This window comes from Tachypleus tridentatus, chromosome 3, assembly GCF_004210375.1.
Source record: "Tachypleus tridentatus isolate NWPU-2018 chromosome 3, ASM421037v1, whole genome shotgun sequence".
NCBI lineage: Eukaryota > Metazoa > Arthropoda > Merostomata > Xiphosura > Limulidae > Tachypleus > Tachypleus tridentatus.
Window position 1 is genome coordinate 78874482 of NC_134827.1, and position 25963 is coordinate 78900444.

General features: G+C 35.4%; 1 protein-coding gene across 1 annotated transcript in view; it reads left to right on the forward strand.

Annotated features, from left to right (window-relative positions):
* The window catches only part of LOC143247281 (embryonic protein UVS.2-like), a 48607-nt gene extending 24779 nt beyond the window's left edge, over window positions 1-23828 (forward strand). The window contains exon 3 of the mRNA XM_076495053.1: window positions 17872-23828. Coding sequence (XP_076351168.1) covers window positions 17872-18113 — 242 coding nt within the window. The 3' untranslated portion in view covers window positions 18114-23828. The remainder of the gene's footprint in view (window positions 1-17871) is intronic.
* Window positions 23829-25963: the final 2135 nt, after the last annotated feature.

Sequence of the window (25963 nt, forward strand, 5' to 3'; positions counted from 1 at the left end):
TTTGAGCTTAACCTCTTGAAACAGAAATCGAAAATTTTGTGTAAAGCGACCCCGGTTGGTGCAATAATATCATTGGCCATTTCATTTGTTATAATTAAAGAAGCGCGGATTTTGTCTACAAGTAAAGATAAAACAACGTTCTTTTACATTCATTTCATTGGTTTCGTGGTAAGTTAGCGAGCACTTTACAGACGTTTAACTTAACTTCGGATTTCATTTCCACGCAATCGATAAAATTCTGATAGCCTGTTAAATGATTTTGAGTTAAGACAAACTGTTTAACACTTTGTGAAGTTTCTTGTCATCATTTTTTTTCATAAGTGTTTCTTATTTAGTTGTGCTGTTCAGTGATGATAGTAAAAGAAACAAAAAAAATGTTTCTAACTGCCTTTCTATACTGTATTTACTGTGTCCTTTAGGAAGGCTTACAAGAAAGAGATGCAACTTTAAAATTTGCTGTAGTCTGTAGGATTACATTGAAATTCTTTCAATTACAATTATTTGAAAAACATGTAAACTGAAAAGACGCCAGGACGCGACAATAATCATTTGTATTACTTGTCACGTATTGCTTGCGCCGAAAAAGACTATTATTCAATAGAAACTTGTAGTATGTTTCTCCAAAATAAACCACTTACTTCATTATCCATGTAAATCATTATTTGCCAAATTATTAGCTTATTGTGCTTCCGTGCACAAACAATTCTTAGAATCACAGTTCATTACTTCAAATTACTGTATGAACAGAAAAAAATGAATGTCATACCTTGGTTCCTGGAAATTTTATCATTTCCGAGTTTTTTATAATTAGCGCCCTCTATAGGTTTCGTTATTTAAACGAAGGAAACCTTGAAAATCAAGTCGGTGACTGTAAGAAATTCTAGACGGATATAAATACATGCAATACACTTTCATTTAAGAAAGCTTCTATATTTACATGCAATTAGGTATAGAAGTTTCTTAGAGTTTTTAAAATCTCTTTAATGTATGTTTTTCAGTTATATAAAATGTACGTTTCATTTTATGATGCACGTGACTGAAGTTGTTTTTAAAAAAAGTATGATTATGAAACGTGTAAAATGATAATTTTTAGAAAGAAAGGATTTTACTTTTATCACTATTTATTTAATTATATGTTTAGTGTACAGGATTTCTCCAAGCAAATTGTAAGTTGGTTTTTTTTCGTTTTGCTGGATATTAGAGAAAGGCAACTTAATAGAACTGGTTTAGTTTTATTAGGTTTGTAACATTTTGGAGCGTTAATTAGGATTAAACAAAATAAAAATCGGCTGCAATAGAACATCTGTATACATTGCTGTCTTAAAAAGAAGCTGCCAGTGGTTCGTAACGCTAAAAACAAAACAAAACAGGTGCTTATAATAATCGTGGTGGACAGAGCACACATAACCTAATATGTAGCTGTAGGCTTAACAACAAACAAACTTAAATTTGGAATCAAAAGTACGTCCATTAAAACTAGTATTGTAGAAACCTAACTTTTCAAAGTCCAATGATCGGGATCGAACCTGGAACTTCTTAGAAGCTAGATGAGCGTTCTACCAACTTATGAAACGTAAACCACCAGTGGCTTGTTTCAAGTCTTTCGTTAACAATTCGAATAACTAAACTGTCGTTTGACAATTAGGAAGACAGCCTTAACACGTCTAATTTTATTTTCCATAAATAATTGTTAGGTGGTTAGAGTGCTCGATTAGTAATCTTAGAGTCGCGGGTTCGAATTCCCGTCGCACCAAACATGCTCTCTCGTTCAGCTGTGGTCGCGTTATAATGTTATAATCAATCCCATTATTCGTTGGTAAAAGAGTAGCCCAAGAGTTGGCGGTGAGTGATGATGACTAGCAACCTTCCCTCTTGTCTTAAACTGCTAAATTAGGGACGGCTAGTGCAGATAGCCTTGCGCGAAACTAAAAAAAATATAAAGAAATCACGTGATCTAAGAAAAGTTACATTTTTTTTAACTATCTGTTAGCTGAGAGATAATTTTACGGTGTGAAATAAATTGTAATCAACGTTTGAAATTTCTAAGCTATTTATGTTCTAGTTTATCACAGTAACTTGTACTTAGGTGCTAAATCTAATGACTAAAGGAGGGCACCTTTCATGCATTGCGAGACAATAATGTTCTTTTACGTGTTAACTTATTTTGACATCAATGATGGGTTTTTCCAGTTTCTCTCTGGTGTACTTGGTCACGTAGTAGTTACATATTTTGACACCAATGATGGATTGTTGTAGTTTCTCTTTGGTGTACTTGGAGACATATTTTTTGACACCAGTGATGGATTGTTTCAGTTTCTCTTTGGTGTACTTGGTTACGTATTTTTGACATCAATGATGGATTATTTCAATTTCTCTTATCGCGTATTTTTTGACACCAATGATGGATTGTTCCAGTTTCTCTCTGGTGTAGTTACACACTTGGTCACCAATAGTGCACCAATCAAATAATCATTTTATGTTATTTGATAATTATATAATCTTCGATTATTAAGCACTTCCTAGCTTGACTCAGTTCAATGTTTCTGAATATTTTAAGATTACAGAGTTATAATTCCTTCCGATAGTTTTATATTTTTTATTATTTTACTCTGTGCAGGAGAGTTCAGTCTAAACTGCCATTTAAACACAATAATAAAAAGACTTAAGAGCGTGACACCATACGTTTGAGTGTACAGGTGAACGTAAAACAGAGAATATCGCACAAAATATCATACAAAAAATGAAACATTTAGAATCTCTGAAATGGTGGTTTACTAATGTACTTTACCTCTTAGAAACATCCTTCATATTCGAGTTTATCGAGTTCTGTTGCTAGATGTTTATAAAGGTATGATACTTTTACTTTCGTTAGGTTTGAAAATTGTAGGTAGTTATTTGCTTAATTTAAGATTTCTTGGTGAGGAACTCTGATAAAAGCACCGCTCCGAACAAGGCTCATTCTTAGTTAATGGGATCACGGAAAGAGACATTAATTTATACTGATTGCAGTTTGTTTCTGCTGGATATTTAATTGGAGCTATATACCACTTAGTCTATAGTCTAAAGAGACGGTTGCGTTTAACTTCAAGGAATGCTGTTTAACTATATTTATGAAGATAGTAGAATCGATATGGCTGTGAACATGACTCGTGAAAGACACCGCTTCTTCCTCTATCAAGTGAGGTTCACTGGATGAAAAGTTTTGGTTTGAAACGAGAAAAAAACAAAACATGTTAAATTCCTTAAGATATTAAACGCCAGAATTAGCTCTTGTTACAATAAAACCTATAAGATGTTTTTCAAAGGCCGTTGGTGTGTATTCATTACGAATATACAACAGACCTTTTTCTTTCGACGCGTTAACTACCAACATGTGTCAGCCCCCCGCTAGTACAGCGGCAAGTCTACGGAGTTAAAACGCTGAAATCAAGGGTTCGATTCCCCTCGGTGGGCTCAGCAGATAGCTCGATGTGGCTTTGCTATAAGAAAAAAACACACCTAACATATGTCAGTTACAACACAGTTGATATATTTCTTGTGTGAATTTTTTCCATTCTTTTAAAAATGATGAATGGTCGGCAAGACAGCATACTGTCACGTTTGTCTTTCTCAGTGATGTCGAGAAACCCACTTGTTGAGAAATTTGTATGCAAAAACGGCTCGTTTGGGTTGAGAAAATATTTTACATAGAAGAGTGAACAACGTTTCGACATTCTTCGGTCATCGTCAGGTTCACAAAGAAAGAGGTAACTGACCGGAAGCTGACTACATGTTTGAAAGGGGTTGTCTAACTGAGTGTCGGAATGTAGAGGGCGGTGTTAGATGTTTGAATATATAATTTTATTTATTTTATTATATTAATATAGGTATAAAGGCGCTCCTTTATATTGGTTTATTTTGGGTTTAAGTTGTTGTATAAGTAAGGCTTCTTTAATTTTGCGTTTGTTTATGTTTGTTTCTTTATTTAGTATTTGAGTGTTTTCTATGGTTATGTTGTGTTTATTTGACTTGCAGTGTTCGAAAACGTGTGAAGGTGACTTTTTATGTTCTTTGAATCTGGTTTCCATTTTTCTACTTGTTTCTCCAATATAGAAGTCGTGGCAGTTATCACATTTTATTTTGTAAATAATGTTGGTGTGGTGTTTGTCAGTGTAGTTTACCCATACTGGACTATACATTCCTTGGGACTCAGCACATGAAACAAAACAAAAACTCAACATACTAAGAAACCAAATAAACACAGCCATAAAACTATGCTCACCAGATAAAATTAACGATGAATTAGACAAAATAAAACAATACTTCATCAACATCAATAAGTTACCTCCACAAACCGTAGAAAACATTACACGCACACACCTAGACAGAAAGCAAAATCAACCAACTAAAGTAAATATATCTCACGAATCAAAAAATCACGAAACCATATACTGCTGTATACCATATATTCCTGACATCAGCAAACAAATAACCAACATTTGGCAAAAATTAGTAACAAAATATGACATTCCAGTTAATACCAAATTTATTCAAAAACCAGGCACAAAACTGAGGTCTATACTATGTAAAAACTACACTGACAAACACCACACCAACATTATCTATAAAATACAATGTGATAACTGCCACGGCTTCTATATTGGAGAAACAAGTAGAAAAATGGAAACCACATTCAAAGAACATAAAAAGTCACCTTCACACGTTTTCGAACACTGCAAGTCAAATAAACACAACATAACCATAGAAAACACTCAAATACTAAATAAAGAAACAAACATAAACAAACGCAAAATTAAAGAAGCCTTACTTATACAACAACTTAAACCCAAAATAAACCAATATAAAGGAACGCATTTATACCTATATTAATATAATAAAATAAATAAAATTATATATTCAAACATCTAACACCGCCCTCTACATTCCGACACTCAGTTACACAACCCCTTTCAAACATGTAGTCAGCTTCCGGTCAGTTACCTCTTTCTTTGTGAACCTGACGATGACCGAAGAAGGTCGAAACGTTGTTCGCTCTTCTATGTAAAATATTTTCTCAACCCAAACGAGCCGTTTTTGCACATAAATTTGTCTTTCTGCCTTCCATATTGGTGAAGGCGTTGTGCGTTTTCTCTCTTCCACACTTTTCATTCGCATTATTCAGCAAAAAGGAGAAAAAACAACAAATTTAATTTTTTATGGCGAGAAACCACTGGAAATAAAAATGCATTTCAGAACGGCTTGTATGGGTATTAACACTTTTATTGAGAAGGAGAGAACGTTTTAACCTTCCTTGATCATCTTCAGCTCAAGAAAACGTTCTTCAGTTGTTCAGGTTCTTAACCTGAAGATGACCTAGGAAGATCAAAACGTTGTTCTCTCTCTCCTTATCAATAAAAGTGTTAATACCCATACCAGCCGTTCTAAAATACTTTTTGTTTTTTTGTTTGATTTTTTTGGAATTTCGCACAAAGCTACTCGAGGGCTATCCGCGCTAGCCGTCCCGAATTTAGCAGTGTAAGACTAGAGGGAAGGCAGCTTAGTCATCACCACCCACCGCCAACTCTTGGGCTACTCTTTTATCAACGAATGGTGAGATTGACTGTCACATTATAATGCCCCCATGGCTGAAAAGGCGAGCATGTTTGGTGCGACGGGGATGCGAAACCGCGACCCTCAAATTACGAGTTGCATGCCCTAACCCACCTGGCCATGCCAGGCGGTTCACAGAAAGGACAACAACAACTTGGTTTGTTTTAAATTTTGCGCACAACTACACGAGAGCTATCTTCGCTAGCTGCCCCTAATTTAACAGTGTAAGACTAGAGGAAAGATAGCTAGTCATCACCACCCACCGCCAACTCTTGAGCTATTCTTTTACCAACGAATAGTGGGATTGACAGTTACACTATAACGCCCCAACGGCTGAAAGAGCAAGTGTGTTTGGTGTGACGGGGATTCGAATGCGACCCTCGGTTTACGAGTGGAGTGCCTTAACCACCTGGCCACTTGCCCCAAAATTTTAGACGTAAAATACAAGTCAATGAACAGACTTGATTAAAACTAATAAATAATAATGTGTCACAAAGAGAACAACAAGAAACTTGGAATATTTTATCTCCAACCCGTTTAACAATTGTTTTTGTGTGTGTTCTTGAGACCATTTATTTATCATCTTTAACCAAACCTCTGTGTTGTCCTTTTACTGACCCAGTGGTTCGGGATTCTAACCAAACCTCTGTGCCGTTCTTTTACTGACCCAGTGGTTCGGGATTCTAACCAAACCTCTGTGCTGTCTTTTACTGACCCAGTGGTTCGGGATTCTAACCAAACCTCTGTGCTGTTCTTTACTGACCCAGTGGTTCGGGATTCTAACCAAACCTCTGTGCTGTCCTTTACTGACCCAGTGGTTCGGGATTCTAACCAAACCTCTGTGCTGTCCTTTTACTGACCCAGTGGTTCGGGATTCTAACCAAACCTCTGTGCTGTCCTTTCACTGACCCAGTGGTTCGGGATTCTAACCAAACCTCTGTGCTGTCCTTTTACTGACCCAGTGGTTCGGGATTCTAACCAAACCTCTGTGCTGTCCTTTTACTGACCCAGTGGTTCGGGATTCTAACCAAACCTCTGTGCTGTCCTTTTACTGACCCAGTGGTTCGGGATTCTAACCAAACCTCTGTGCTGTCCTTTTACTGACCCAGTGGTTCGGGATTCTAACCAAACCTCTGTGCTGTCCTTTTACTGACCCAGTGGTTCGGGATTCTAACCAAACCTCTGTGCTGTCCTTTTACTGACTCAGTGGTTCGGGATTCTAACCAAACCTCTGTGCTGTCCTTTTACTGACTCAGTGGTTCGGGATTCTAACCAAACCTCTGTGCTGTCCTTTACTGACTCAGTGGTTCGGGATTCTAACCAAACCTCTGTGCTGTCCTTTTACTGACCCAGTGGTTCGGGATTCTAACCAAACCTCTGTGCTGTCCTTTTACTGACCCAGTGGTTCGGGATTCTAACCAAACCTCTGTGCTGTCCTTTACTGACCCAGTGGTTCGGGATTCTAACCAAACCTCTGTGCCGTTCTTTCACTGACCCAGTGGTTCGGGATTCTAACCAAACCTCTGTGCCGTTCTTTCACTGACCCAGTGGTTCGGGATTCTAACCAAACCTCTGTGCTGTCCTTTTACTGACCCAGTGGTTCGGGATTCTAACCAAACCTCTGTGCTGTCCTTTTACTGACCCAGTGGTTCGGGATTCTAACCAAACCTCTGTGCTGTCCTTTTACTGACCCAGTGGTTCGGGATTCTAACCAAACCTCTGTGCTGTCCTTTACTGACCCAGTGGTTCGGGATTCTAACCAAACCTCTGTGCTGTCCTTTCACTGACCCAGTGGTTCGGGATTCTAACCAAACCTCTGTGCTGTCCTTTCACTGACCCAGTGGTTCGGGATTCTAACCAAACCTCTGTGCTGTCCTTTTACTGACCCAGTGGTTCGGGATTCTAACCAAACCTCTGTGCTGTCCTTTTACTGACCCAATGCTTCAGTAATTTAATCCAAATACTTCATGGCCATTTGTTGCTATTTGTATAAAGTTAAACAGATTAATCATGTTACCAGTATTCCAAGTAGTTTTACATCTCAGGTGCACATAAGTTAGATAAAATAGATTAATGGAGAATTGTCATCAAGATATTATAACTCGTGCACAGTAACGTCACATATTTTATGGCTGTTTACATACTTTGGCTAAGTTTTTTTTTTCTCTCTGTTAGTTTTAGCGCAGAGCTTTACAATAGCTTTGTGTTTGCCACGCGGATCGAATACAGAGTCTTATCGTTTTAAGGTTCCTATCAATCATTCCATTGAATTATCTGAAACGTAATTGTTTTTTTGCCGTCTAATAACAACAGAATCAAAGTTTTTCTTGAGCATTTGTACTTTTTAATGCCCATATTTTAGCCAAAGGTTTCGTGAACTGTGTAACTTATAGAAATCTGTTTAAAAGTACAACTTGTGACCGGTAGTATGGAGCACAGTTAGAAATTTTCGTTAAGTGAAATATTCTGCGTTAGAGATGGAACCAGTTTGAGTTTCATGTTTAATAAATGACAAGACAAGACAGTCTGTGTTGATGGTAATTTTCGTTACATGTCAAAAATAATTGCTTTTATCCAGTTCAGAAAGAAACGGCCCCATTTCACCGGATAAAATGCCTGACATTTGAAACTATCTTAATATTCGAAAATTTATTTGATAACCAAACTCCGAAATATAATGAGCGCTGTAGTTAGGATGTTTGACTTGTAATCTGAGGGTCTTGGGTTTGAATCCCCCTCACACAAAAATTGCCAGCTCTTTCAGCCGTGGGAGCGTTATAATGTAGCTGTCAATCCCACTATTCGTTAGTAAACAAAATAGTAGTTGGCGGTGGGTGGTGTGGACTAGCTGCCTTCCCTCTAGTATATCAGTGCCAAATTGAGGACGGCTAACGCAGATAGCGCTCGTGTAGCTTTGCGCGAAATCAACAAAACATGATTTTGAAATAAACGTAATTACGATTTAAGAAAATATGTAAAAAATTATCCTCGGAAACAAGGATAGGATATAACTTTAAAACTCAAACCATTGGTGTTGATCTGTTTAATATTTGTATTTCATTTTTGTAAGCAATTTGACTTCGAGAATGTTTTTCAGGATGCGAGATTATTAATTAATTATTAAGATTCCAAGTTCGCAGCTCGTTGTTATAAAAACACGTTCAGCATATCGGGACAGTAAGTGTACTACGCGACTGTCGGTAAAATTTATCTGTTCAGTTCGACAGAAGTAGCACAGAGAGTTGGAGGTTGGTGCTGTTGACTACCTGCTTGCCCTCTGGTCTTTGGCCCAGCATGGCCAGGTGGTTAAAGCCCTCGACTTGTGATCTCAGGGTCGTGGGTTCGAAACAAACATGTTCGCCCTTTCAGACGTGGTGTGGGCGTCATAAATTTTAGTTAATCTCACTATTCATTGGTCAAAGAGTAGCTCAAGGGTTGGCAGTGGGTAATGACTAGCTGCCTTCCCTCGAATCTTACACTGCTAAGTTAAATTAGGGACAGCTAACGCAGATAGCTTTGGGCGAAATTCAGAAACAAACAAGTCATTGTGTACACGGGGCTCAGCATGGCCAGGTGGGTTAAGGGTAATAAACTTTATTTCACTTTTTCTGGCAGTTCAGGTCACTACGTGTCTTTAAGACAATTGTGAACGGATTTTGTTGTTGAAACAAACATCTCGAAATGAAATGGGATTAGAGGCATCCGTCTACTGTATCTTCCTTAGGATTTTTTTGACGATGTTTAGAGTTGCTTGTGCATAATCTTCATCTATTTCAACAGCTCGAAACGTCGTTTAGTCTTTTAAGGCAAATATACTTCAACGAAGTCAAGTACAGTCTTTTCTTCCTTAATGTTTAAGGTAGATCAAATGTACTCCAGAGGGATCTCCAATCAAATACAGTCTTATCTCACTAAAATTTATCTTAAACAAGAACTCGGCATGAGCACAAAAGCACGAGATACAAGGATTTTTTTTTTTAAATGCAGGGACTACTGAGTTTCAGACTTATTATTCAAGACGCTTTGTTTAAATATTCAAACACTTCATGCCTTGTCTGATTCACGTGCTTCGTGTTTTGTTTTTTAACAAATGTGTTTTTGTCAGTTTGACTTGCACTGTACACTTGTCCACAGATTTAAGCCCAAATTAATGTATAGCCCGGCATGGCTAGGTGGTTAAGGCACTCGACTCGTAACCGGAGGGTCGCGTGTTCGAGTCCCCGCCCTCTCAGACGTGGGAGCGTTATAATGTGAGGTCAATCCTACTATTAGTTGGAAAAATAGTAGCCCAAGAGTTGGCGGTGGTTGGTGATGTCTAACTGCCTTCCCTCTAGTCTTACACTGCTAAATTAGGGACGGCTAGCGCAGATAGGTTTGAGCGAAATTCAAACCAATCCTCCTTTATTGTTACAAAATTATCTTAATTGATAAACGACGACCTAGTTACTCATACACAGAATAAAGGAATGCGTCGTTCTTTACGATTGTGCAAATAGTTTTTAATGTATCTTTAATTACTATTTTATTTTTATATTTATTATGCCTCCAAGTGGCACAGCCGCGTGGTACGTCTGACGGCTTACAACGCTAAAAACCTAATTTCGATGCTTGCGATGGATACAGCGCAGATAGCCGATTGTGTAGTGTTTTGCTTAACTATAAACAACAATTATATTTCTTAAAACGCCTTTGGATATTCTGAAGATATTGTCACGCGTATTTCAGCCTAATATCGTTATAACTTTCCAAAGTGTGAATCGTGAAAACGTAATAGAGACATAAAATGAGAAAACGTTGTAGTTTGATATGAATTGAACTTTAAAAAGCCGAGAAGAAAAAAAGGCTTACATATCCACTTATCCTATAAAACACGGATATTTCTTAAGTTTATTCAGAATTTTTCTAAGCTGTTTGATGTAAATTTTCTGTTACTATTACCGTTGTGTTCTTCACTGAGATGTAAAAAGCGCCATCTTCCCAGAAGATAATAAATCTAACCTTTGTCAATAATATTGTCAACAGAATTCTCAGTTAAAAATAAAGACGTCATCATAATGTCGTAGATATCTTCGGTGATAAACGATAGACTTCACGCTTCACTTGAAGTAAAACACAAACAGGAAAAAAAATATTATAGGATCTCCCATTATTACTCCATACTAGTCTTGTATTTACTTTTTTGTTTTGTTTTTCTCTTTTTCTTTCTAACATTCGAATAATCATCTTTAGGATCCCATATAATCCCCTAGCGACGAAAAATAACGTGTTTTAATCGGTTCAATAAAAGTTTGTTAATCGTCATTGAAGTCACTGGAGTGGACCCTTTCGTTAATTTTCTCCAACACATCATTTCCTAATAGCTGCGTGCTCAGCTGCAGTGGTCATCGGACAAAAAGAAAGTTTATTTCGTACACTGTGTTGAAACTAATGTACTAACATAGAGTGCATTTGGAAACTGCCCATCTAGTGTTTTATTAATGATTCAACTGTATAATACATGTAATTAGCATCAGTTCATGGATATAGTATCCTTTTCGGAGGCGTAGCCTAGAGAGGGGAGAGGTTTGAATAAACAGCACAATATTGTTAAAAATATAAAAAGTGAAATTTCTTTTGAACTTTTTAAATATAAATCTCTGACTTTGAAATAAACTAATGTTGACCTTTTCTTTCTCACAAAGCATTTTGGGGGGAAGGAAAGTAAACGCCCTGGCTACATCCCCGAGAATGATGTTATATTTACATTGGTCCAGCAGTTAACATGCTCGAATCCTTGTTTCGAGTATTTATGATTCGCGACATATTACTGAGTGAACATGCTGCGCATTGTTAGGTATTGCATACATGTAGTCTATTAGTTTAAAGTCAAGGATAGTAGACGCAGTTAACCCTAAGCTTTGCGCGAACTCTTAAAAAACAAAAATTGTCTTTCTCGTTGTAATTTTATTACTTGGTTCTATAAGAAGTCTGAAAAACATGAACCTTATCTCGGCTGCTGTAGCGTATTTGAAGTTGTATATTTATATACTGAGTGCTAAGAACTTGAACAGTTTTCAATAAATAATTTTGGGCACTAAATAGTGTTATGTGATTCAAATGTTATACTTCGAAACATTAATCCTTTAAATAGTTATTTTAATTCAAATCTCCGTTCGAACAGCTGCAACAACGTTAAAATTAAGGATTCGATTCCCCTCGGTGGACACAGCAGATAGCCCGATGTGACTTTGCTATAAGGAAACACTCAATACTCATTTCTCATTAAATCACGGCCCGGCATGGCTAGGTATTATAGGCACTCGATTCGTAATCTGAGGATTGTGGGTTCGAATCCCCGTCACACCGAACATGCTCGCCCTTTCAACCGTGTGGACGTTATAATGTTACGGTCAATCCAGCTATTTGTTGGTAAAAGAGTGGCCCAAGAGTTGGTGGTTGGTGCAGATAGCCCTTGCGTAGCTTTGCGCAAAATTCGAAACAAACAAACAAACAATTCAAATCACCGTGGAATATTTTTTTCCGTCTGTAAGGCCTTCCCTCTAGTGTCACGTACGTTTTTTTGTGGGAAGAATGGTAACAACAGAATAGAATGGACAGATTGTTTTGAGAACTAAGCACAAAGCTTTGCCAACCACGGGTATCGAAACCCGGTTATAGAGGTACAAGTCCGCAGACACACCGCTGTGCCACTGAGGGGGATTACAATGGACAATGAATTTCACCTCTGACAGGTCAGGTGATTCTTGGAGGATATATCCCCCTTGATGTTCTGTGTGTGTGTGTGTGTGCGTGTGTTATCGCTGACTAAGAAAGGTGGCATTATAAAATAGTATATATAAGATTGTTGTTAATATCGTGACAAAATCTCAGTGAAAACACGTATCTAATTTGATTTACATTTCACTGTTAGTTTCCAAGATCTCTATCTAAGCTTTGGACAAACTTACAGTGACAGTTTATTTTAGCACAGAACTGATTTATCAATACCTTTTATTTTGTGAAACAAGTCTCTTGTAAAACGTCTCGGGTACTCTAAACATTCCAATGACGCCATAACCGCCATTTTTAATAAATATGTACCGGTTAAAATACGTCGCAGAATAAAAATACATATAACATAAAATTAGCTATAATTTTCTTCGTTGAAATTAATACTAAATGTTTAAACGACTCCATTACAAATGGAAAAGAACATTATTTTAAGGCCTAACGAAAAGTTCTTCGTATATAGGTGCCAGGAAAGACAAAAAAAATCTTATTATATAATTGCCTTAAACATAAAAATGTTAGTCCAGCATGACCAGGTTGTTAGAAAGCTTAACTCATAATCTGAGGGTTGCGTGTTCAAATCCCCGCCACACTAAATATGCTTGTCCTTTTAGCCACCGGGGAGTTATACTATAACGCTCAATCCCATTGTACGTTGGTAAAAGAGTATTTCAACAGTTGGCGGTGGATGGTAATGACTAGTTGCCTTTCCTCTAGTCTTACACTGCTAAATTAGGGACGGATAGCGCAGATAGTCCTCGTGTAGCTCTGCGCGAAATTAAAAAAACAAATATGAAAATGTAATTGTACTAATTTTACCAAATACACTAAATTTTATGACTGTCACTTAAAAATATTGTTGTTTATTTAAAAAACCACAACTACCAATCGGGTTGTGATATCTGCCGTGGATAGAACCCAGACATCCAACTGTGGAGCAGTGATCTTTACAACTATAATAAAAAAAATCATATTTTTTTGCAAACGTCGATCTGAGAATATTCCAGAAATTTACTGAATGTTCTTATTGGCCTTTTATTTGAAGTCTGTGTTATGGATGTCATATTATTTCTGTTTTTAGTTTTGTTTCAATCGTAGACTCCACTTCTTCTCTTCTGTTTTACAAAATATCATGATTTTAATTAAGAACAAGAAATTGCATTTTCTTCGGGCAACATTTCGATCTGGTTGGATTTTTTTAGGAAAATAAGGGCTTAAAAACGCAAAACAACGACAGATTATAACGCCAGAAACTGAGTCTCATGGGAACGTTTGAAGGGTTTCATGGGTAAATGTCTTTTTCACGCGATTTCTTTGACATTTCTCAGAGGATTTTCTCCATCTAAATGAGGCGCATGCGCATCTGCTTGACATCCATACGTCTTCTAAAACCTTTTTAAAGAACATGAATTATCTGGTCAGACCAAGGATTCCACTTGAATGCGTTAGATCTACGGGTTCTATACTCCTTCCCGTGTGTTTCTGTGTGTGTGTATTCATGCTTTATTTGGCAGCTAGGGTGTTCACACTCGGAAAAGGTTTACACCATTATAATTCAAGTGAGTAGCGATATAATTCTTTGCACGTGTTTTACACTAAGCAAACACATAAACAAAATAAGTGTTCACGTAGTTTGGTAGAAGATAATAAAAGCTACACGTATTGATTTTGAAAGGCATGTGTTTAGTTATTATCAGTTTAAAAACTTACACAATAACTGAATTGATTGATTAATACAATTAACGAAGACAAGGTTAAATAATCATTCCTCAGCACTTTCAAATTATTCTAGATTCAGTAGTGGCTATCAGCATGACTGTTTTTGCACCAAATTAGAAATATTTAATATAAAACCGTTGTAGTTTGTTTTGAATTTATTTTTACGCGTTTAAATTATAAATCATTTTTAAATAATGGAAAGGAGATGCGTGTGCGCATTTGTACTGAGTAGCGGCATACATGATTGTTAACACAAAGTTGCTTATCATACAATAGGGTTCTCGCCCCCATGCTTATATGTGAATACTTTAGGCGCTGGACTTCATTTAGGAGTTAACCACAGATGATGTTGCACATATAGCCCTCGTGTAGCTTTGCGCAAAATTAAAAACAAACGAACATTAGATGATGTTTGTTGTTACGCACAAAGATACACAATGGGCTACCAGTGCTCTGTTCACCACTGGTGTCGAAAACCGGTTTTTAGCGTTGTAAGTCCTCAGATATACCAATGTGTTACTGGAAGGGAGAGTTTACCGTAGAATAAGAGAACGATTTCCATAACACGTTTCTCTGGGAGTCGACTTGAATGTTATTAGCTTCACTCAATGCTTAGACCAAGCCAATGGTTCCCTTATTCGTTTTATTCTGTTGTATGTTCTGCTTTTGTTAGCTGCTCGTATGAAACTCTAACTGCACTAACTGTAACGTTTCGGTCTGTTCGGTTTTGTGTGTTTTTCTAAACGCGACGTAGAATGAAATCGCATAAGATGCAATCTAAGTTTTATGTTGTTGGATTTTAACGAAAGATGAAGTTTGACTGTTTTTTCGGATATCCGCGAAGCTGCATGAGGGCTATAAGCGCCACAGTCCCGACTTTTGAGCCGATAGGCTAAAGGGAAGGCACTTAACCAACAGCACCGGCCGCCAAATCTTAAGATACTCGTATACAAACACCCATGGCTTTGTAGCATAAAGGAACGTTTTGCAGTAACGAAACACAAACTATGGAGCCTCGGGTTCACAATCCGGTGTGCTAACCAAAAGAAAACTATGGAGCCTTGGGTTCACAATTCGGTGTGCTAACCAAAAGAAGACCATGCCCTTCTCGCCCCTACACCAGGACTTATAGTGGTTACATATGTAAATCAAACCTACCTATCAGTCTAGGAAAAGTTCAATATTTTTACTTAAAGAACTGTCGAGTATACGGAAATTCCTTCCAACGGTTGACATACACAGGAAATTCAAATGTATGTTTAACTCGAGTAACTTCAATCTTAAACTTAACCGAGGTGGAATAGGATAGTAGTATTGGATGAACTGTTTCAGTTTACATCGTCGATATTCAAAGGTTAAAAAAAAAAAAAACCTTACTAAATGCACTGAATGTTATCCAATAAAACATTACTTCGAAAAATATCAAATTGAGTCGTACAACTCAGATAAAGAATATAAAGACGTTTTTTTTATTTTCTGTTTGATAAAGTTTAAACTCGATAGTTTTTTAAAAAAACAAACACTTAAACAAATATATACTGCAATATTTCGTGTACAGTCAAGTTGCTTGTTTTAAGCACGAGGGGAATTTAATTAAGGCTATATCTTTGTTTAACTTGTTTTGATGGGATTCTTATCTTTTCGAATAATATTAATTGCTTTTTGATACGTCTTATGTTCAATTTTTTTTTTGCTCTTCTTAAAATAGTATGAGCAAGGAATAGCTCTGCACAAAAATGTTATTAAATATTTCGATAATTAAATCAACATTACGTCATGATTTTTATTAAGATTACATTCCACTTTTTGGATCTTCGAAATTCGAGATCTTTTTTTTCATATGAATTACAACTTTTGTGGTTTTTAATAAGTGTAAAAATATTAGGAATATTAGAGTGTTGTTCTTTGTTTCATTACTTTTAAAGCGTTTTCTTTATTGTAATTTCCGTAGTCACTTTAGTCACTAAGCAGGAGAAATTAAAGTGAAAGATTTAAAAACCAATACAATATCGAAACGTTACGACTCGATGTTTCCTCACAAGGAAGTCGTTTTCAAAGGTCTCATTTCTTAAGGTGTAGGCCCCTAGTAGCTTACGACGCTAAAAAAAACTAATTTCAGATATCCATGGTATGCACAGCACAAACAGAACATGTGTATCTTTCTGTTTAACAGCAAACAGTTTCCCAGTAATAAAATGGAATGTCTGAGGACTTACCACACTAGAAACTGGGTTTCGATACCCGTGATTGGCAGAGCACGAATGGTCTATTGTGTAGCTTTGTGTTTGGTTACAAACAGTACTTAAGATATGTAATAGTTATGTAGCGTCATCTACTGGCTTTCTTTAATATAAAGTTCTGTATAATTGAATGCCGATATACGACTTCATTGGCTAAAATTAAAATTAAAGTGGAAACATGTGATTATTCTAAACAAAAAATTTCGAGCACAACCTTTGTTTGATTTCTTAAATAAGATGTAATCTTGCGATATGAAATATGCTCCATAACGTGGACAAGAGTTTAAAATAAGAACAGGAAAATACAAAAGTGCATCAAATTTTGAAACATAAAATTCAGTTGAGTAGAATGCGCATAATTAACAGATCATTCCAGAGAATGGCAAAAATATAAAGTTTAAATAAAAATTCGTTAGAGTACAAAATTGTTTTCTCATCTTAAAGTTTGCCTTGTCAAATCCTTCTCTTACGAATAGTGACGTAGGCCGAGACCCCTATGCAAATATTCGAAATAAACATTAAAAACTGTGTATAGTAATTTTTTAAAGAAGTTATTCTTAAATTTTTAATATTTTGTAAAAAAAAAAAAGTGTAATATAGCTAAACTGCGACAACAGTAGCTTGAATGATGGCGCCATCTTTCCGATGCTTGTTAGTAGAAAATGGAAACGTCAAGTATTGGAAAGCCAAAGTTACGCTTTTTTTAATTTTTTCCAACACTACACAGTGTAACAAAGTGGAAAGACTCTTACATTAACCCAGAATGTGTGTTTCTGAATCTGTTATCATTTTATATATAAATGAATATATCACTCAAGAACTGTTAGAACACGACTGGACATAACTTAGGACCTCGAGTAACGCCAGTCTTAATGGACAATATACGTTTTTTTTTTTTAAAATACAGACACTTAGATCATGTGTCAAATTGTTCTAATGCGACTGTTTTTACATGGCGTATAAAAGTTTCTGATTTCAAAATTTAATATCAGTTTGATCGGACTGTCGACGATATTATTTGAAATAAACATGTGTTAGTATATATTCTTCCATTTTGATTTCGGTTTATTATGTATTATTTAATGTTATGTATTAGTTGTAAGCTTAAATAATGGGCTACAGTAACCAGTACGTTAATTAGTAAGTTACTCAGTAAGGTCACACACTTTACAACTTGTAATTAAAGGTTATAAAAAAAACATTATTTCAAATAACAAAAAAACAACTTCCGTGCCAAGATTAGATAAAAAAAAATTACCTCAAAATGTTCGAAATTTAGATTTTGAGTCATACCTTAAAATACATGTTAATTTATAAGAAGATTTTATTGTGGTTTTACACTAAACCTTGGTCAAGGTATAGTCTTCGTTAGCTTAGGATAACAAGATGTCTTTTCGCAGGCCTTAGGTCAGAAAATAAGATTATTGCTTTGTTTATAAAATCTTAAACAAAATAAAATGTTTTGTATAATTGATATCATAATAGGTGAACAAGATGACACTTTTACAACATTAGATCAGAAAATAATTTTGTTGTGATTTTCTTGTATTTATAGTTGAGATGGATTTCCCGAACAACGAGATGTTGGGTCGGTTTAGAAGTGACTATGCGACCAGTCGGTCAGGTTTTCTTTTTGAAGTAACACAAATAGAATGTCCATCAGAAATACTATCTACCAACCAATCAGACATGGAAGTTATATCAGAAGCATTATCCACTGACCCATCAGATGGAAAGATTACATCCAATGTAACTAAATCAAGTGAAATGATGCCAGGAATTGATCCAACACAATAATTTTGAGAATGAGACGAGTCCTTCGGATTAAAAACACTAGGTGGCTGTTCTTTATGTTTAAAGCTAAGGAAAAATAATAATTTTATAATTTATTAAGCTTATATTGTTACAGTTTATTGCAGTAGAAGCAGTAATTTACGAAGATGATATGGGTATTGTAATTAGCATTATTGTCTTTTAAACACCAGCATCATGTAGAAAAAAAATAATCAACTATTAAATTAGCTTTATTGAATGGTATACCACTACGCATGTCTACTGAGAAGAATTACGTCATGCACATAATTTTCAAAGCGCTTAGCCATCACCAACTTCATTAAATGTAGAGGGAGTGAAAAATCATGCTTTATTGTACACAAGGATTCTTATGCTGAAACACGTAAGAATCTTTTGAAAGTTTTAGATCTACTCTCGTATAAAAAGGAACCCATCTTTTCTAGCCTCATGTTTACATACATTTGGTAATTCTAGAGGCAGTTGTATTCCATGTTTCAAATTCGCCTTTACGTCGGTTTTTCCTCTCTTTTGTTATCTCTCGCCAACAAACAAGATCCAAACACCAAACTGAAATGTACATCTTCCAATTACTCCAATTTCGTTCCCAAACTGCCCAAAAAATTACCAGCTGCTTTTCTTTTTCAGTGTTAATAATTGGAGGATGCTAAGATTGCAAATAGGAAATTGCCTCGTATATTCTTTTCCCGCATTGTCGGAAAGAATTGATTCTAGATAAAGGTAAAGTTAGACGGACGGAGCCTCAGCACTGTTCACAATGGCTCTATAATTGGGTGTTCACGAAAATTAGATTTGATTCGATGAAGAAACGTCTATAGAAAGATCTTTCCTGGATCAGTCTGCCCGGATTAAATTAAAACGAATGGAAGTGCTGTTAGATCTGATGAAATAAGGAGAATTTTGGTGTCCAGAATGCGAAAACCCCATAAAATAACAAGTTTTCTGTTGCGTTAGTTTCAGGTGGTTAAGGCACTTGATCGTAATCTGAGGATCACGGGTTCGAATCCCCATGGGGGCGTTATAATGTTACCGTTAATCCCACTATTCGTTGGTAAAAGAGTAGCCCAAGAGTTGGCAGTGAGTGGTAATGATTAGCTGCCATCCCTCTGGTCTGTCTTACCCTGCTAAATTAGGGACGACTAGCGCAGATAGCCCTCGAGTAGCTTTGTGCGAAATTCAAAACAAACCAAACGAACCTGTCGTGTTCACCTTCCTCCATCCCCCTCTAATATATATAGAGTTCAAAGTTTATTTGCTTGTTCATAAATGAGCACAAAGCTACACAATGAGTTATCTGTGCTTTGCCCACCATGGGGATCAAAACCCGTTTTCTAGCAGTGGGAGTTCGCGAAGATGTCGCTGTGCCACTTGGAAAGTGCAGTTCAAAAATAAATTTAGTTAGCAGCGCACAACCTGCTATAAAGCCTAAATTAAATGAATAAGCTACTGTCTCTTGCTTGTTCGTTTTTTACTCAAACCTTCAAAGACTTTCTACCACTGGGAATCGAATTCTGGTTTCATCGTGATAAGTTCGGAGATTTACTGCTGACCCGAGGGGGGGAACTTCTACCATAGAAGGTCAAGGTTTAGCAGATCCTGTTTATATGTTTTGTGGTACTTAGTTTGGTTTTCTTTTAATTTCGCGCAAAGCTTCACGAGGGCTATCTGTGCAAGCTGTCTCTAATTTAGCAGTGTAAGACTAGAGGAATGGCAGCTAGTCATCACCATCCACCGTAAACAATTGGGCTAATCTTTTACCAACGAATAGTGGGATTTATCATAACATTAATAACGTCCCCACGGTTGAAAGGGCAAGCGTGTTTGGTGTGACGGGGATTCGAACTTACGACCCTCGGATTACGAGTCAAATGCCTTAACCACCTGACCATGCTGGACCTTTTCAAATAAGTATTCTAACTAGATCTGACATAGCGGTTTGGAATTTACACGACTGTAACACAATGCTATAACTTCACATTTGTTATCACATTGTGGCTACTTAATGTTGAAATAATCCAAACCTAATATTATCCGAAATAAATATATCTATTTGAACATTTATTTAATATTTAGTATCATTACATTGTTTGCCTTATTTTTAAAATGAAGTATGGACAGAGTAGTTTTTCCACAGAGATTCGAGTCTTTCATGGTACTGTGTTAACATGAGTTGTATAAGGTCTTAGAATATAGTATCAAAGTTATAAATTACTTATGTTGCAATTTATTTATCAAGAAGAAAAGAATGCACGTTCAGTTTTAAAGCTGCTCGCACGCGAGTTTTTTGTTTTTAAGTTGTGTGTATCTAAAAGTAATTTCTTTCACTGGTTTATATGAATCAATAAACCCTTAAATTCCAGTTTTCATCATTTTTTCATATAATAATCAAATTGTTATAAAAGTAGCAAGAAAAGAGAAATAAACATGGAAGAATGACAACTGATATACACAGCACTTTGATACAAAAAGTTAACTTTTTTAGGCTATGTTAAAACTGTCAAAAATGATTACGAAAGAAAAACATTTCTTTGAAATATCAACTCTGTACATCAATAAATTTCGCAAGGGGGTTAGTGAAAGATTTCGAAAAAAAAATGCGTGAACAATTCTGAACACGTGTAAAATCATTATTTTGCTTCAGTTCAAACAAACACTTTAACTGCAACAGTGCCCCCCGCTAGTACAGCGGTAAGTCTACGGATTTACAACGCTAAAATCAGGGGTTCGATTCCCCTCGGTAGACTCAGCAGATAGATGTGGCTTTGCTACAAGAAAAACACACATACTGCAACAGCGAAAAGTAGTCCTCACTTGTTCGTTCAATCAAGTATACTTTCATCAATAGCTCTCCTATTTACTCTCTTACTGAATCAAGTGTCCTTTCTTCAATAGCTCTCCTATTTACTCTCTTGCTAAATGAAGTCTCTTTTCATTGATAGCTCTCCTATTTTCTTCTATCTTTCTGGATTAAATTTTCTTTTTTTGATACATCCTTTTCACTCTTTGACAAGATAGCCTTTTTTCTGATGATAACACTTCAGTTTTTATGTTTATTAAATAAAATTTTTAACACAAAGAAAACTTGTTAACCCCCCAACCCTCAAGAAAGTAATTTTATTTAGATTTTACTGAAAGTGTAACAATTTACGAGCAGTTTTTAGTTTTTACCTTCCGAGTGGTGGGCCTGTCATTATCAACTGTATTTGATCGAATATTTTCATCGTTTTTGCAGGAGAAAATTACTTCGAAAACGGATGTTTTCTCGACTAATATATAAATATATATCAATCATTAATTTTCACAAAGAAAAGAAAACAGTTTTTTTTTATGACGTATCTAGTAAAACTTAAATATTAGCCAACTGAATCGGCATGATGGAAATTGCGTAGCACTTCGTAGATTTACCTTCAACTAACCGACCTGTGTAGCACAACAGTTAAAAAGGATAGGAAACGTGTTTTTAAATGCACTGCCTTCGAAAAACGTCTTGATAAAACGTATATTTTCGCCAAACTATAAACACAATTATTTTGTTTGAACCGATGGTTTTGTGTTCAATAAACATCGAATATTTATATTAAAAACTATATTAACAGTGATGGGAGTTTAGTTTGATTTAAAAGTATTTTTACGATTGGAGCATCCCCTAGTAATAAAACTGTAATTGTACATTGTAACGTGGTGGTGTGGTATGGGATGTGACCCACGTAGCTGTTTTCTGCAAACATTTAGTACTTTTACACACTATTGTGATGAAAATTAAGGTCTTAAATTATGTGTTTATATAATTATTATTTTCTCTCATGGGCCTTGCATGGTCTGATGGTTAGGGGGCGCGCGACTCTCAATGTGTGGGTTCGAATCTCATTACTGAACATTATCGTCCTTCTAGTAGTGGGGGCTATATAATGTGATGGTCAATCCTATTTTTCGTTGGTAAAGAGTAGCCCAAAAGCTGGGGGAGAATGGTATACCCTCCAGCACGTCACTTGTAAATTAAGGACAACTAAAATGGATTATCCGCGGGTACCTTTGTGCAAAATATAAAACAAACAAATTTCGTTTAAGACAATAGAACACAAAATAATTAAAATAATAATAACAGTTCGGACATGTTATGTTTTAAGAAATTCGTCATGGTGCATTAATACAAATATTAAACATGTGAAAGATGTGGCACACTTCAAGAGTCTAACTAATTAACGAAGAAGACAGCTTTAATATAAATAAATGATAAAACGTATGGGTTTTATTTAGTTGATTCTTACCTAACAGTCTTAGAAATTATGATACTATGTTTTCTTGCTTTATGTGTTGTATTATTTTCTTGTCAAGTAAGAAAATTTGTTTTCCCTCTAAACGATAACAAACATTATATATATACACACACACACACACACACACACACACACACACACGTGGAACAAAAACTCTTAACTACCGGAACTTACGTTTCAAGGCGGTACTAGTACCGGGACTTATTTGAGCTGGTTTGTTGTTTTCGTTTATGTTCACGTGTATATTTTGTTTTTCTGTTTCAAAAACAGGTCCAGTTCTCAAAGTTTAGTACCCTTACTTTATTTTTGAGACTTTCACCCCTGGATATACATACATAGAACGTTTTGCATGAGATAAGTATGTTCTAAATTATTTACATACGTGAATTAAGCGCATTCAGTTCACTGAGGCATTAGTGAGTACGTTGTTGTCTAGACCAACTTTCTAAGGATAGTTGTAATTGCAAACATATTTGCACGAGTTTGTTCTTTATGCAAAGGGGCGTTTGCGAGCTCAATTCGCAAACAGCTGTTCCGGTTTCCGATTCGCTTTATCGAATTGTAGGGTTTAATTACCGGTTCCAAATTCCTTGGAACGGAGGGCTCATCAGAAAGAGTCACGCGATGCCACGCAATAATATGCACGATTCCTCGTAACGTAAAAACGTTTTAAACGAACGAAGAATATCCTTACACTTCTAATCCACGAGCGTGAGGGTATGTTGTAATCGTATTTCAAATTCAACTAAAATTTGTTTATTCAAAATTAGTGTATGAAGGCATTTAGACACATTTATCTTAGTTCGCTATTCTATAGTTCCTTCTCTACCATTCCATCTCTTCCCTCTTCCCGCGATTTGTAAACGTGTTTTATAATTTAATATCTTAATAATTTATATTTAGGATTCGATACAAAATAAATACGCAATTTCTGAGCGCCACCTCTAAAATAATTTCCCAGCACTGCCTACCTGATATATATTCAATCCTCGTTTTCTATTACATATGAGCTAAAGCACAAATATTTACCAACTTCTTCGACATAAGTTCTTATATTCAAGCTATAATTAACACACCATTATGTTGAAGCTTCCTACAGCAGTATAGGCATAGTTTATTTATATGCACAGAAGGTTAAAAATAACTGTGATCAAAACATTACCTTAAGTTGTTAACTACAAAAGTAAAACTGTAATTCTGTAAGGTAGGTGTATAAATTCACATTTCGAGTTATTCAAAATAACTTGACACTCTATGCGTTATCTTAATGATAGTTTTGAATTTTAAAGTGACAACTACTACTTTGTCCTACAACAATGAACGCGTGCACAAACATGAGAACTTCGTCGTCTGCTAAAAAAAAAAAAAGCTTTTCCCGCCCTGGTGTGAAACTGAATTAAATCCGCCATTAATAACTGATAAAGGGTACAACTTATTTTGTAACAAAAACAAAAAAACAAAAAACAAACATTTAAAGATAAACAGACACTGTTGGTTGAACTTTCAAATCTCTTTTATATTTAAAGTTTAAATCAGTATATTTAATAACAGCCATTCGTTTATTAATTTAATATCATTTAGTATAAATACGTACTGCTAATTTATAAAAATGTAATAGTTTAATAATAATTGGTAATTTTTCCAGTTATACTATATTTTTATGGTTTTATGGTTTTACGTCAAATTTTGTCAAAACAAGAAGGGCTCTGAATTTGTTTCCGTGGATGCATTTTGAGAATTTCGGTAAGATTCCACTATTTTTTCTGACAAGAGTTGGCGGTGGGCGTCATTGAATACCTGCCTTTCTTCTAGTTAATCATTTCAAAAGTTGTGACAGTAGTCGCAGAAAAACTTTCGTATTTCAACAAACAAGTACAGCAACAAGTAATTCAACAAACCACGTAAATAAACAATTGTAAGGCCATCAGAGTAATGTAAAATAAATTATTCACATTTTTTAATTTTTTGTTTGTTTAAGCACAAAGTTGTTCAAATAGTTGTTCAGCGCAGGAATGGATCTCCAAGTTTAAAATTATAAGCCCTCAAACCTACCATTGAGTTACTGAAGGCTGGTTCTATAGGTACTTATGTGGTTTTAATGTGTGTACTGTTTAACAACATTAATAGTTGTAAACTAAATAATATAAACTTACTGATTAAATTTTAAAAACAACTTTGCTTCTTTTCAAACTGTTGCTCAATGACTTAGCAGTAAATCTGAAGGCTTGTGACGCTAAAAACTAGGTTTCGATACCCGTGATGGGCACAGCGCAGATAGCCAATTGTGTAGCTTTTTTTCTTAACAACAAACAAAATTTTCAAACTTTTATTACCTTTGTAATATTTGGTCTTGTAAAAGTAATAAAATAAACAAAAGAAATAAGTGTCAAAGTGTTAATTCCTTCAATAACCTAATTTATTTTTCTTTTCTCTCTGTTTTTGGTTACGCCTCACTTTCAGGTACTTCTGGTTTAATTCTGCCTTTCACATACATATTGTTAACAATATTAACTAGCTGTCCTTGTCCGTGTGATCAACGTCATTAAGACAAATTACGTCATCACTATAACTGTACTAATCAATAATAAAATAATCACTTTGTGTATATGTCATTAAAAAAAATTTAGAAGTAAATAAAACTGTGAAACAAACAGCCGTAGATTTTGACTTATTATAACTGTTAGTATCAATATCTTTCTTCTATGTCTTTCTTATGAAAACTTTATAGCGATACATACGTTTAAGTGTATTTGCATATGTATATTCTTGGTTGTTTAAAAGGTTATGTACTGTAACTTGTCGTTTCAATAAACTCTTTTTTTTTTTGATGTGCAAAAATCATTATGACGTCCGATTATATAAACTCAGAACATGTCAGGAATTATTTAATATCTTTTCAGCACTCACGTTTCAAATGAAATATACAGCATTCGACACAGTTTGAGTAGCTTCACGAAAATGTAAAACCATTTCGCTGTCTCAACAGGTAATTAGAGAGTAGAAATTGTAACGAATTTTGTGAGGCCTAACATCGATTTCGAAACCTGCGTTTTCCTAACTGGCCAATAGTAAAGATGCTTGTTACAGTCTTGTTTTCTGTTATATTTAATAGAACATTAAAGTTAAGAGTATAAAAGAATTTGAATTCATTATTGATTTTGTATAAGATTCCAAAACAGTTTAATTTGACCTCACGTTTATTAGTTTCTTTCTTTCTTTGTTTATGAAACCTTTACATGTTAAATGTAATCGCTCCTTCCTTTTATATGTCTACAAACTTCAACACAACAAATGTACTAGACCACAATGTCATTAAAGGCGCTTATGATACTGTAAATACAATGCTGCTTGCACAATATTGACGTAAATATTTTACTTACACACAAGTAAATCGAGATATGAAACCGAGACCTGAACAAAACACATCATATAGAAACTAAATGTACCATATTTCAGTTCGCAAGACACGATTTGCTAATTTAAATAAATACTTAAATATTGTCAGAACTTTAGGTAAATATGTATCGGTGTAAGGCAAGGATTATTGGTGAACAATAA